At 40.8% G+C, this 13,774-nt stretch overlaps 1 protein-coding gene across 1 annotated transcript in view; it reads left to right on the forward strand.

The window, feature by feature from the left end:
- The window catches only part of CFAP47 (cilia and flagella associated protein 47), a 502,125-nt gene that overhangs the window by 40,261 nt on the left and 448,090 nt on the right, over positions 1 to 13,774 (forward strand). The window contains exons 8-10 of the mRNA XM_054720946.1: positions 1,213 to 1,448; positions 8,501 to 8,690; positions 9,746 to 9,959. Coding sequence (XP_054576921.1) covers positions 1,213 to 1,448; positions 8,501 to 8,690; positions 9,746 to 9,959 — 640 coding nt within the window. The remainder of the gene's footprint in view (positions 1 to 1,212; positions 1,449 to 8,500; positions 8,691 to 9,745; positions 9,960 to 13,774) is intronic.

Below are 13,774 nucleotides of genomic sequence, written 5' to 3' on the forward strand. Positions count from 1 at the left end.
AGATACTGGGGGTGAGGAGCCAATTATGGGAGATTTTCAGGCAGACCACAGTAAAAGAGGATAAGGTTATTATGCAGTTTTAGGTCTGTGCTTTGTCCATTGATAAGAGTTCCTTTCTGGTGCAGAGGAAGACACCCTTACAAATGGATATTTCCCTGATAAAAATGTAAAGTCTCTTACAAAAGGATAACTTCTAGGTTTTCAGAGTTTTTCCTGTGTCTGCTGTTTCTAAAATTACCCTTATGCCAAAAAGGCATAGTTGGGGGTGATAAATTCTGCTCCCCTTCACCCTAAGTTACCTTTCTACATAACACTTAATTGCCTCTGAAATGGTATATATTTACTTATTTATTTTATTGTCAATGTCACCTCACTAGAATGCAAAGTCCCTGAGGCCTAGAAGAGTACTGTAATTCACAAGTGAGAGAAGGGAGGGAGGGAGGGAGGGAGGGAGAGAGGGGGGGAAGAGAGAGAGAGAGAGAGAGAGAGAGAGAGAGAGAGAGAGAGAGAGAGAGAGAGAGAGAGATCACTTTATTTATTTTCACTGAAAGGAAGGGGCCACTGCATTGCCAGGCAAGGCAGTAAACAATGACCTGCTTCTTTAATGGCTGTTGTTGCTAGGTGACAAGGAAGGGAGGAGACTTTTGGGCTGAAATTGAGAAGACATCAGGGGGGTTGTCTTTGTTAGTTCTTCAGGAGACAGTCCAGACAGGTTTTCTGGGGAGGTATCTTATCAGTATTTTTCCAAAGTCTGTAAAACATTCTTAGAGCAAAAGTTACAAAGAATTCAAAAAGGGGGGCAGCTTGGGTTTGAATATGAGGGAGTAGAGCCCTTTTACTAACTAGAAACTTTCTAGCCCCCATTTTCCGGGGAGGAGGAGGGGTATGCAAGAATGTAGCCTTGAAAGAAGCTTATCTTTGTCTTACAGTTTGAACAGAGGGGCTGTTTCAATCAGAGGAGCTGACAATCTTGGGATTTAATTACCAGGTGCTTCTCATAATTTGTGGAAGGCCACAGCAAAGAAAAAGAAAGGCCTTCTTTTTTCCTCCTAACAAGTACTTGGTGCAGAGAAGGCACTCACTGTTTTTGTTGAAGGAAAAATTGAATGAGCATCAGATCTTTCAGATGACACTTTTTGGAATGAGCAAATACTATATATTTTGAATTCCCAAAACACTTTTTATGTTAAAAAGCAACTATTGTTTTTACAGATGAACAACTTCAGAAACTGGAATTAGCACTGACAGGCTCAGGACTTCCTGTTCTAATGCAGTTTAATTCAGGAAGCTTTCTTACTTTCCCAACTTGTTCCTTTGGTGAATGTTCAAAGATTTCATTTATTATGGAAAATCGATCCAAATCACTTCCTGTGATGTATCACTTTAGAAAAACTGCAAATTTTAGAGTTCGACCTGAAAGGGGCAGTGTTGATGAAGGATGTATGCAGGTAAGATAATTCTTCTATGCTTTCACATACTTCAAATATTCAAAAAAAATTTTTTGCACCAATGTTTATAAAGTGTATGTCTTCTGTGGCCTAGTTATGAGTACTTTTGATTGATACTCACACAGTATCCATAATTATGTAAGTGCTTTTCATCTGCCCAGAAAAGCATCTGACACTATAGGAAATGTAAAGAAGTACAAAAAATAGTTAGTTTCTAAAAAAAATTGTTTTTCTGAGAGCGTATTTATTTCTCTACTGCCCAAGAAGCCAGCCCCTAAAATCCAGCAGGGTGTCTTGGCACTCCCCTCTGTGGGAGGATGCAGGAATAGGCCCCACAGCCCTTGTTTAGACACTGGAACCCAGGGACAAGTGTGAGATGCCCCCATGCCAGCAGCTGCCATAGCAGCAAAAGGTGAAAAGGAGGTGGGAGCCAGGTACTCATCCCAATCCCAGAGATGCTAGGGGGAGTCAATATTCTTTGGGTTACACTGTCAGACTGAAGGCTGGACAAGCTGGGGTATACACCTGGCAGAAGTGGAAGTCCAATGCCGTGGGCAGAAGCTGTAGCCCAGGTACCTGCCTCAGTGCCAGCTAACCCAAGACAGAAGAGAGATTATGGCTGTTTTGCTTCTGAGGTGCCCTGGCTGTGTCCTCCCATGAAGTGAGGGGATATGGGGCAAAACATCACCATAGTCTGAGTACTTCCTAAAGAGGTGAGTTTCTGAGCCTTTTGCATATCCCTCCTTGTCCCCCAACCTCTACCCCAAGCTCTTCAGAGTCAGATATGGAAGGCATCCATTAGTCAAGGACATTGTGTGCCTAGGGTGCAGTGAGGGGTGGCAGATCCGGGGCAGGCTGTCAACAGGACGCCCAGCATCATCAGATAGGCCAGCAGCAGGTGGGTAGGAGCTGTCTGAGTGCAGGGAAGATGACAGGTCCAGGCATAGGCTCAGATGCTTGTAGTTCTGGATCCTCACCTACAGGCCCACAGGGGCCTGTTGCACCCCATCATCTACTTGCTCAGTAGGGCTTGTGGTTCCATGTGGGCTACGCCTGCGTAGCAGGAGCATTGTGGGGGCATCTGGGACGAAGGCTACGTGGTTCAGAACGTCATGTCTGTGGCTGCGCAGACTGTAGACTCCAGCTCCAGCCAGGAACGAGCGGGACTCATGGTGAACAGAAGGCAGATACCTTGTGGTGGTGATAGCAGCCTGGGACAAACAAAATCTGCACTGCTCTGGCATCTCCTCCAAGGGCAGCCAGGTGGCTTGAGCAGCAGTGCTACCTCCTTCCCGCCATCATTCCAGCAGGTAAGCATTTTTTGAATGCACTAAGGAAGTGTAAGACATACACTGTTAAGTAGGGTTTAGGAAGAATGCAAAATAGTGTGTTCAAAAGAGATCCATAACAAGGTGATGATATAGAAACTCAGAGGGCAGTGTGTTTTCTCCCAGCCAGGTAGAAAGGTCTTCGTATAATAGTAACACATGAGCCAGACCTTCAAGGTTCAGTAGAATTTTCAACTTTGAAACTTAACTGGCCCTAGCCTGGTACTGCTGGTGCAGAGCAGAAAAGTTGAATACCAAGGTATATATATTTGTGAGTACCAGGCCAGCTTGTGGATGTCAGGGGCTGCTTTTTTCTTTCTCACTACTGTCTGTACTCTTTCAGATAACTCTTTCCCAGATCCTCTAAAACAGGAGTTGGCTGACTATGGTCCACAGGCAGAATCTGGCCCATTGCCTGTTCTTTTAGGTAAACTATTATTGGTATACTAGAGGCCCGATGCATGAAGATTCATGCAAGAATGGGCCTTCCTTCCCCTGGCTGCCGGCTCCGCATTTGCTCTGGCCCAGAGCTGCCTTTCCGCCTTCCCATGCTGCCCAGAGGCCCGGAGTGGCTGGGGCTGTGCGGAACACCTGTGTCGGCGCCTGCGTATGCAAATTAACCTGACATCTTTGTTGGGTTAATTTGCATACTCCCGATTGGCTGGTGGGCATTACAAAGGTATTGTCAATTTGCATCTTTCTCTTTTATTAGTGTAGATTAGATTAGATACCCACTCTTCTACTGTCTGTTGCTGCTTTTTTTTTTTTTTTTTTTTGTAGTCTGTGGCTGCTTTTTAAAATCAAGTTCAGTTTTTCTAATTTTTCTTTTGTCTGTTGTGCTTTTAGTATCATCTCTAGGTAGTCATAGAATATCTAAGGTCATTAATATTTGTTCCTACATTTTTGTCTTAAAAATTTGAGTTCATTAAATGAATTATCCATTTTGAGCTTACATGGTTTTATTTAGACATCCAGATTCATTCCTTTACATATTGATGTCCAGTTTTCCTAGAATCTTGGCACACTTATCGAAAAATAAATTGTGAATGTAGGAGTTTATTTCTTACCTCAAAATTATATTTTACTTATTTGTTTATCATTATGCCAGTGCTATAATGTACATACTGGTTAATATTGTAGTGATTTTTTAAATTGAAAAATTTGAGTCATTGAAGTTTGCTCTTTTTAAGAAATATTTTCAACCAATCTGGGACCCTTTGAGACTTATATGAATTTTAGAATAAGTTTGCAATTTCTGTAAAAACAAATAAAGAAAAAACAACCACCCTTAAAACAAAAACAACAGCAACAAAATAGCAGCTGGGGTTTTTGATAGGAATTGTATTGAATCTATAAATCTATTTGGGAGTGTAGCCATTTTAATAATATTAAATCTTACAATTCACAAAAATTGGATATCTTTCCATTTATTTGTCTTTTAAAATTTCTTTTAATGGTGTTTTTTAGTTTTCAGTGTACAGGTCTTGCAATTCTTCTAAGTAATTATTTCTAAGTATTCTATTCTTTCTGATTCTATGTAAATGAAATTGTATTCTTAATATTTAATTAATTAAAAATTAGTTTAAAAATACTTAATTTAAATTTAATATTTTATGTATAAGTGAGATCATAGGCTATTTATCTTTCTTTGACTTATTTCACTTAGAATAATGCCCTCAAAGTCCACCCATGTTGTCACAAATGTCCAGATTTCCTTCTTTTTATAGCTGAATAATATTCCATTCTTTTATGACTGAATAATATTCCTCTTTTTTTAAATTCATGTTGGTGGACACTTAGGTTGTTTTCATGTATTAGCAATTACAAATCATGCTTTGGTGAACATGGGGGTAGATATGTTTTCTTGAATTCATGTTTTTTTCTTTTTTTATGCTTTTATTGATTTCACAGAGGAAGGGAGAGGAAGAGAGAGATAGAAACATCAATGATTAGAGAGAACTGTTGATTGGCTGCCTCCTGCAGGTCCCCTACTGTACAACCTGGGCATGTGCCCTGACCAGGAATCGGACTGTAAATTCCTGGTTCATAGGTTGATGCTCAACCAATGAGCAACACCAGCCAGGCATGTTTTTATTTTCTTTAGATAAATACTCAGAAATGGAATTCTTGGACCATGTGGTAGTTATATTTTTAATTTTTTTGAGAAACTTCCAAACTGTTTTACATAATGGCTGTACCAGTTTTCATTCTCAGCCACAGTGTACAAAGGTTCCCTTTTCTCTACATCCTTGCCAACACTAGTTACTTCTTTTTTGATAGTAGACATTCTAATAGGTGTAAGGTGATAGCTCATTGTGTCTTTGTCTTACATTTCCCTTTTGATTAGTGTCTTTGAGTACCTTTTCATGTACCTGTTGTCTTCTTTGGAAAAATGTCTATTCAGATCCTCTGCCATTTTTAAATGGCATTGTTTGTTTGTTTTTACTATTGAGTTGTGTGAGTTTATTTATTTTGGATATTGGTCTCTTATCAGATATATGATTTATAATTATTTTCTCCCATTCAGTAGGTTGCCTTTTCCTTTTGTTGATGGTTTCCTTTGCTGTGTAGAAGCTTTTTAATTTGATGTAGTCCTACCGTTTTATTTTTACTTTTGTTGTCTTTGCTTTTGGTGTCTTCTTTTAATTTTTTGCACATGTTTCCTTTAGTCCTTTGAACATATTTATAATAGTCAACTTACTATCTTTGTCACTAAGTCCACCAGTTTTTTTTTTTTAATATATTTTACTGATTTTTTACAGAGAGGAAGGGAGAGGGATAGAGAGCTAGAAACATCGACCAGCTGCCTCTTGCACACCCCCTACCGGGGATGTGCCCGCAACCAATGTACATGCCTTTAAGTGGAATCGAACCTGGGACCTTTCAGTCCACAGACCGACTCTCTATCCACTGAACCAAACCGGTTTCGGCTCACCAGTTTTTATTTATTGCATTTTTCCTATGTACTGGCCATATTTTCCTATTTCTCTGGGTATACTATAATTTTTTTGTTGAAAACTAAGCATTTTAAATGATATAATTTGACAATTCTGGAAATTAGACAGCCCCCCATGACCTATTTTCCTTGCTATTTGTTGTTATCATTTTCTAGTGTCTTTCTTGGCTAATTCTATTAAGGTTGTTTTCTTTGTTGTGTACAACCAATCAGATATCAGCATAGTTAATTTGGAAGTTAGCTAATGACTGGGGAGAGATTCTCTTAAATTCTTTGTATCAATAAGTCTCATAGTCTTTGCCAAGATCCTTTGTGTAAGTGTGTTGGGTGGGGAATTTTTTCAATGTTTTGTCAATTCTTCTTTGTAAAGGTTCTCAAAGTCAGCTAGAGGTAAGAAATTAGAGCTTTCTTAAAATTTCCTGGGAAGATACACTGTCCTCTACATGTGTGTAGCATTCTAGCTTCCCAGGAATATGTCAGTTTTTCAAATACCTTGTGAATAATTCATTTTGCGTTCTCCTCACCATCCCTTCCTTTCCCTCCCCTCCCCTCTTCCCCTTTTTCCTTTTTCCTCTGTCCCTCTCCCTCCCTTCCTACCTCTTTCTCTCTCTCCCTTCCTTCCTTCCTTCCTTCCTTCCTTCCTTCCTTCCTTCCTTCCTTCCTTCCTTCCTTCCTTCCTCCTTCCTTTTTTCATTCTGTCTGTCCCTTTCTTGTGCTTGTTTAGCCTCTTATTAACTTTAAACTAGAGTTCTGGTGCACGAAATTCGTGCATGGGGGGTGGGTCCCTTACCCGGCCTGCACCCTCTCCAATCTGGGACCCCTCAGAGGATGTCGGACATTCCTCTCGCAATCTGGGGCCACTGGCTCCTAACTGCTCACCTGCCTGCCTGCCTGATCATCCCTAACCCCTCTGCCTGCCTGCCTGATCACCCCTAACCACCTCTGCCAGCCTGATCCCCCCTCACCACCACTGCCTGCCTGCCTGATTGCTCCTAACTGCTCCCCTACTGGTCTGGTCACCCCTAACTGCTCCCCTGCTGGCCTGATCGCCCCTAACTGCCTCTGCCCCGCACCTGGAACCCAGGATTCTCTCCTCTGGCTGGCCACAGGCACCTGGGACCTGGGCTTCCCTCCCTCTGGCCAACCTCAGGCACCCAGGACCCAGGCTGGCTTTGCCTGGCCAGCTGCAGCCACAGGGGACCGTGGGCAGGTGGCTTCACCTGGACCGCAGGCACTGGCGCCCAGGACTGTGGGGTGGGCAGCTTGTCCCTCTCCTGGGCCACAGCCACAGGCACTGGCGCCTTGGACCGCAGGGCAGGTGGCTTCTCCCTTTCCCAGGCTGCAGCTGTAGCCGCAGCCACTGGCGCCCGGGATCGCAGGTGGGCAGCTTTGCCCAGTTCCAGCTTTGTCAAGAAGGATGTCCGGATGGTTGTCCAGAAAACATCTGGTCTAATTAGCATATTACCCTTTCATTAGTATAGATGGTAATGCTACTCAGGTTGCTGTGATGTTCAACAATTACTGCTTATTGTTTTGGAGAGGAGCAAAACTTTTGGGAGAGAGTTGTTCATACAGAGTGAGCTCTGAGTCAGGTCAGTTAAAGGTGTGCCCTCATAATAGACTTTTCAGCCAGCTTCCAGATAGGACAGATAGGGGCAGTTCTCTGGGCATGGGTTTTTGAGAACTCCAGAACTATTTTTCCCCCTCAGTGGCTGCTAGGCTGGTCATTTTTACAGCTGCCACAGTTGCAAGGCTTTTGTTTTCTGAGAAGAGCACAGAACTAGGAATAGGGAAATGGGATTACAGGAAGTAAAATGCCACAAAATATTTTATTCTTTTTTAAAAAACATTTTTTATTGATTTCAGAGAGGAAGGGAGAGGGGAGAGAGAGATAGAAACATCAATGATGAGAGGGAATCATTGATCAGCTGCCTCCTGTACGCCCCCTACTGGGGATCGAGCCCACAACCCAGACATGTGTCCTTGACTGGAATCAAACCTGGGACCCTTCAGTCTGCAGGCTGATGCTGTATCCACTGAGCCAAACCAGCCAGGGAAAAACTTTTTATTCTTTCAGATATTCAGCCATTTCATTCTTAAATAAATACTCATTGGGTTTTTGCAAGCTTTTAGGTAATTTTCAAATAACTGGGAAGTAGATTTTGACATTTATTCCAGTGGTCTTTTTCTGTTTGTAGAGGAGTAGAATTCTGGAGGTCCTTAATTTGACATTATAGAAATGCTTAAATACCATTGTCCTTAAGTTTTTCTTAAATAATTTTCCAATAATATGTATCACAAAGGCTTTTCAATACTGCATATATTTCTAAATGACTCGAATATCTCCATGATGAACTAGCTCTCAAAATTTTATAAACTATGTTTTGGATTTGTTTTTATTTCTAACAGTACAGTATTATTTTCTTAATCCATTTGGGCTGCTATGACAAAATATCTTAGACTGTGTAGTTTATTTCTCATAGTTCTGGAGGCTGAAAGTCCTAGATCAGCCAATATGGTCAGGTGAGGGCCCTTTTTCTGGTTGCAGCCCATGTATTCTCACATGGTGGAAGGGGCTAGGGAACTCTATGGGGTCCTCTTTTTTTATAAAAGCACTAATTCCATTCAGGAGGGCTCTGTTCTCATGACCTAATCATGCCATCTTCTAATTCTATCACACTGGGCATTAGGGTTAAACATGAGTTTTGGGGGTTCACAAACATTTAGCCTATAACAACTGGTTACTTTTCTTCTTTTTTTTTTTTTAGAAAGTGACATGTTCATTCATGCCACATCAAATTGGAGTCTTTACAGTGAAGCAGTTCATAGACTTTATTGGCCCAGTGGCAGATAAAAATTTTCAATCTTTATTGCTGAGACCTTTTTATCACATACATTTAGTTTTCAAGGGTGCCTGCAAAATTTCCAACAAGAAAGTTGTGTTTCAAATTAATCCTGGTAAGCTATCATGAATCCTTACCTTATTTTTTAATAGGCTAATATAGAGTTATCCTAATATGCTAATTGTTCAGGTGTATATATCAAATGTGGTCTGATCTAGTGGTTCTTACCTTCTGAATGCCTCAAAATCACCAAAAGATCTGTTAAAATTGATACCGTTGTCCTGTATCCTGGCATTGATTATTAAGTAGGTCATTATTGGAGCCCAAAGATTGGCATTTCTAGCATGTTCCCAGTAGATGCTGATATTGCCATTTTGAGGGTCACACTTTTGAATACACTGGTTTAATGATCTATGAAATTTGTTGAATATTTTAATGGTTTTTCTATTTTATTCTTCTACTTTTTGTTTGAGTGTATAATATAAATTGGTTTTGACCATTTCATGGATATTCTTGTTGCTGTTGTTTTATCTAATCCTCAATTGTCTTTTATACATTGAACCATATGAAATTGCTGATATTTAACTTTTTAACCTGTACAAGTTTGTTTCATGTGGGCCACACAATCCTTCAAGTTACCATGTTTATTTTTTATGCATTCATCATTTTACTACAGTGTTTTGTTTAGGTCCATTTATTAAATGAATAATTTGTACTTTCTGAGTATAGTAGGTCCTCGGGTTATGTATGTAACTCGATTTTCGTTGTAAGTCAGAACCCACCTACATAAGCACCTTCGCCACTCACATGGAGCACATACACAGCAGTAATGAAAATGAAACAGTAAAAAAAAATTTTTTTTGAAAGAAAGATAACAATTCCTGACCTTTACTTGTGGTAAATAAATAATAAACAACATAAAGCACATATATACATACGTCGAAATGACGGAACTTTTTTTTTTTTTAATAAATAAATGAGAGATGGCGACGTAACCATGAAACAACACACTTTGAGTCCGAAGTAACCCGAGGGCTGCCTGTATGTTTTTTTATTTAGGGATTTAGCTTTAGTTTAGAACCAACGGTCTAGTGTATTAACTAACTCATGGATGTCATTTGGAAAGCTGAAATAAAATATATTTAAACTTAATTTCCAATTCTATAAAAGGCATATCCCCTATCGCCACTAATCCTACGGGCCAGTTTGTGGTCAAAGATTTGACAACATACAAGGAATGTGCTCCTGTTGCAATGCTTCAATCAGCCTTGACAACCATTCACAATCATCAGTCAAGTAAAGGGTCAGTGCAGGATGCGCTGATAGCCTTTCCCAATGACCGAACTGCAAGTATCAGGCCTGGAGACCAGGAAAAACATTTCAGGTAACATGTTATATTAAAAGCTTGAAATTTTGAAAGAGTCAGTGACCAACAGGATATAAAGAAGTCTTAACCATATACCACTGTAATAAACTAATAATGGTAATCATAATAATGATGATGTTGATGATGATAGTAATAAAATTTATTATCTCTTTTTTTCCCACTAGAGATGGTTGTTGAATGCTACTGTATTTGCATTATCTAACCTTTTATCACCTCTACTCTGTACTTGCCAGGAAGTGACAGGTGTGCCAGATTTTTCTTAAAATATGCTGTTGACAATTATAGAATAACTAGTGCCCCAGTGCATGCATTCATGCACATTGAAAGGAAATTAATTAGAAGGTGGCTCGGAGGGTGGGACTGGGTGAGACAGGCCGGACACACCCTGGAGCCAACCTCCCGTGGTCCCTCCCTGACTGGCCACACCTGGGGCGGCACTGCGGCTCAAAGGTTGTCTGTGGGGTCCCTCTGGCAGGTGGGGTCCCTTTGCATGGCTTGCAGAGATTGGGCTGAAACCAGCTCTCTGACATCCCCTGAGGGGTCCCTGATTGCGAGAGGGCAGTTCTCAGGTGATGCACCCTGGAATCAGGCTCCCTTGTCTCTGGTCCCAGGGTGCATCACCCGAGAACTGCTGCTGCCAAGTCACCACAGCTCGGCAGCTCCTGCATTGAGCATCTGCTTTCTGGTGGTCAGTGCACATCATAGCTACCGGTCAGAGAGTCTGCCCCTTCGTGGTCATTGCACGTCATAGCTACCGGTTGGACAGTGGGACAGTTTCTTAGCCTTTTATATATATAGGTAATAGAAATAACTTTTGGGACTGTATCAAGGCCTCAAAGTCATTAACTTTGTCCAAAAGCTTGAATTTATCTAAGATTAAAAAAAAACACATTTAAAATTGTGAAAAACCAGTTGTCCTCATTGTTAGCGGCAGCTTCATCATCACCATCATCAATCATTCTCATCCTCATCATCACTATCATCATCATCTTTGTTCCATCCTCTCAAAGTCAGGTTTCTAATAACATTTCCCAAATTTAGCTAAAACTTCCCTAATTAGGATCATAAGTGATGTTAAACCTCAATTTAAATTTATCCAAGCCTCAAATAAATTACTTCCTTACCAACACTTAGTGAGAAGAAACCCAGGCATCCTGACATCTTTATCTGGGCCATTAGATTAGCAATGGTTTTCACACAATTGACACTGAAATGGGTTTCTTTTCTGCCTGCTTATGTGCTGCTACTAGACTATCTAAACTTGATATTATCCCTCCTCTTTCTCTACTTGTCTCTACCTTTGGTGAGGCATTAAGCTTCCTTAATTTTACAGTAATATTCTTTGATTTGTAAGCTATAATTGTTTTATTCTTCACAGTTGGAAAATCCTGGGTTTTTATATAGTCTGTCTTACTAATTTATTTTACACTCCCATCCATATCAGCCTTTCTCTCTCTTTTTTATTTGACAAGTACCATAAAACACAGAAGCATAAAAATCACTCAGATTACATTTTAAGTAAATATATAATAAAAAAGGAAAACCTATCCCTCCTTGTGATTCATTATACTCCATCCCACCCTGAAGAAGTAGCTGCAAGAGCCAAAACCGGTTTGGCTCAGTGGATAGAGCGTTGGCCTGCGGACTGAAAGGTCCCAGGTTCGATTCCGGTTAAGGGCATGTACCTTGGTTGCGGGCACATCCCTAGTAAGGGGTGTGCAAGAGGCAGCTGATCGATGATTCTCTCTCATCGATGTTTCTAACTCTCTATCCCTCTCTCTTCCTCTCTGTAAAGAATCAATAAAATATATTTTTTAAAAAAAGAAGTAGCTGCAAGAATGTTTTTTAGTGTGTCTTTTAAATTTTTTCCTATGCTTACATATATCTTTATAGAGATATAATGTGTTAATGTTAACATTTTATTTCTGTCTAAATTACCACAATTTTAGATGATCTAAAAATACCACAATTTTTTGAAGAAGGCTAGGTATTTCCTATTTATTCCATGACCATAATTATTTTTTTAATTCACTGTTTTCCATACTAATAGAAATGCAAAATTTTTTTCCAGTTATTTTCTGGCTAGCAATTAGTAACTGTAAGTAATGAAATTTTTTAGTATATTAAATTGTTGGTAATTATTGTTCCTGTTTTATTTTTAATGTGCTTTTACATTTTCAAGTTTTCAGAAGAAAATAAGATAGAAATTTTTGTCTAGTTTTTGTTTACTGTAGTATGTCCTGCGATTAGAATAGTGTCAGGCATATAGTGAGCACTCAGTAAATATTTTTTAATAAATCAATCAGTTAAAATGTTTTATTTACATTGTAATTTTTGTCTCCTGTAATTTACACGTAAAAAAATCACCTACTCAAAGCTTCAGAGGTATATGTTGAAATTAAGTTTTTAAGGAGCTGATAATCACTGAGATGTATTAATAGCCAGCTCTTTGTCACTTCAGGCATCTATATATATATAAAATCCTAATATGCAAACTGACAGAATGGCAGAACGACTGCTGGAACGACCGGTTGCTATGACATGCAATGACCACTAGGGGGCAGACACTCAACACAGGAGCTTCCCCCAGCCCACAGGCCCCGACTGGTGGTGGCGGTGGGGGGCGAGACCAGCGAGCAGGTGCCATCAGGACAGCCAGGGCAGGTGCCAGGCCCCCCCCACCCCCGATCTCCCCACAGGTCATCCCACAGAGGGAGGTGACTGGTGGCAGAGATGGTGGGCGGGGCTGGCGAGTGGGCAGTACCAGGCCAAGGCGGGTGTGAGCAGGGGCCTGATCACCCCACTGGTTGCCCCACAGATCAGCCCTGATTGCCGGCCAGGCCTAGGGACCCTACCAGTGCACAAATTTCCGTGCATTACGCCTCTAGTTTCCTATAATAGTGTATCCCCAGTGAATAACTAGGGGCTACTGTACTCTTTTCCAAGTCCATCCTTGTTACAGACAGGAACTTCACAAATAGGAATTATTTCTAGGTTCTAAAGGTGGTTAAGGTTCACAGAGCTGAAAGAGAAATTTTAATATCAACTATCTTTCAATAACAAAGCATTTGTTTCTTATTGCTTTACTCTCTTAATGACTTTAACTCAGTTAAAGCAGTCTGACTGTAAGTATTGAGGAATTGTTGAAAATAAGGAGAAATATTACATTAAATTTCATTTGACTGTATGATTATAGTAGTTCCCCCATATGCCTGAAAACCATGGATAGTACCAAACTCTATATATGCTAGGTTTTATCCTATACATGCATACCTATGATAAAAACACAGTAAGAGATTAACAACAATCTACACTGAGTGGCCAGATTATTATGATCTCTGAATGCATAATAATCTGGCCACTCTGTGTGTGTGTGTGTGTGTGTATTAGAGACCCAGTGCATGAATTCGTGCATGGGTGGGGTCCAGCCAGCCTGGCCAGGGGGAGGGGACATGGGCAGTTGGCCAGCCTTCCTGCTGGTTGAACTCCTGGTCAAGGGGACAATTTGCATATTAGCCTTTTATTATATAAGATATACACTGAGTGGCCAGATTATTTTGCGTTCAGAGATCATAATAATATGGCCACTCAGTGTATGTACTATATAAAAAGCCGGCAACCAGGATGCTGGAATGACTGGAATGACTGGTTGCTATGACACCCACTGCAGCCAGCAAACCAGCCCAATCTGGGGTGGGGCTGGTCGGCCAACCTCCTGTGATCCCTCCCCCAGGCCAGCCCCGCTTCCAATTGGCCTCTCCCACCCCATCAAGGGCAGGGCAACTGGCCAACCCCCCCACAGCCCCTCCCCT

This window comes from Eptesicus fuscus, chromosome 1 (genome assembly GCF_027574615.1).
Source record: "Eptesicus fuscus isolate TK198812 chromosome 1, DD_ASM_mEF_20220401, whole genome shotgun sequence".
In the NCBI taxonomy this organism is placed as follows: Eukaryota; Metazoa; Chordata; class Mammalia; order Chiroptera; family Vespertilionidae; genus Eptesicus; species Eptesicus fuscus.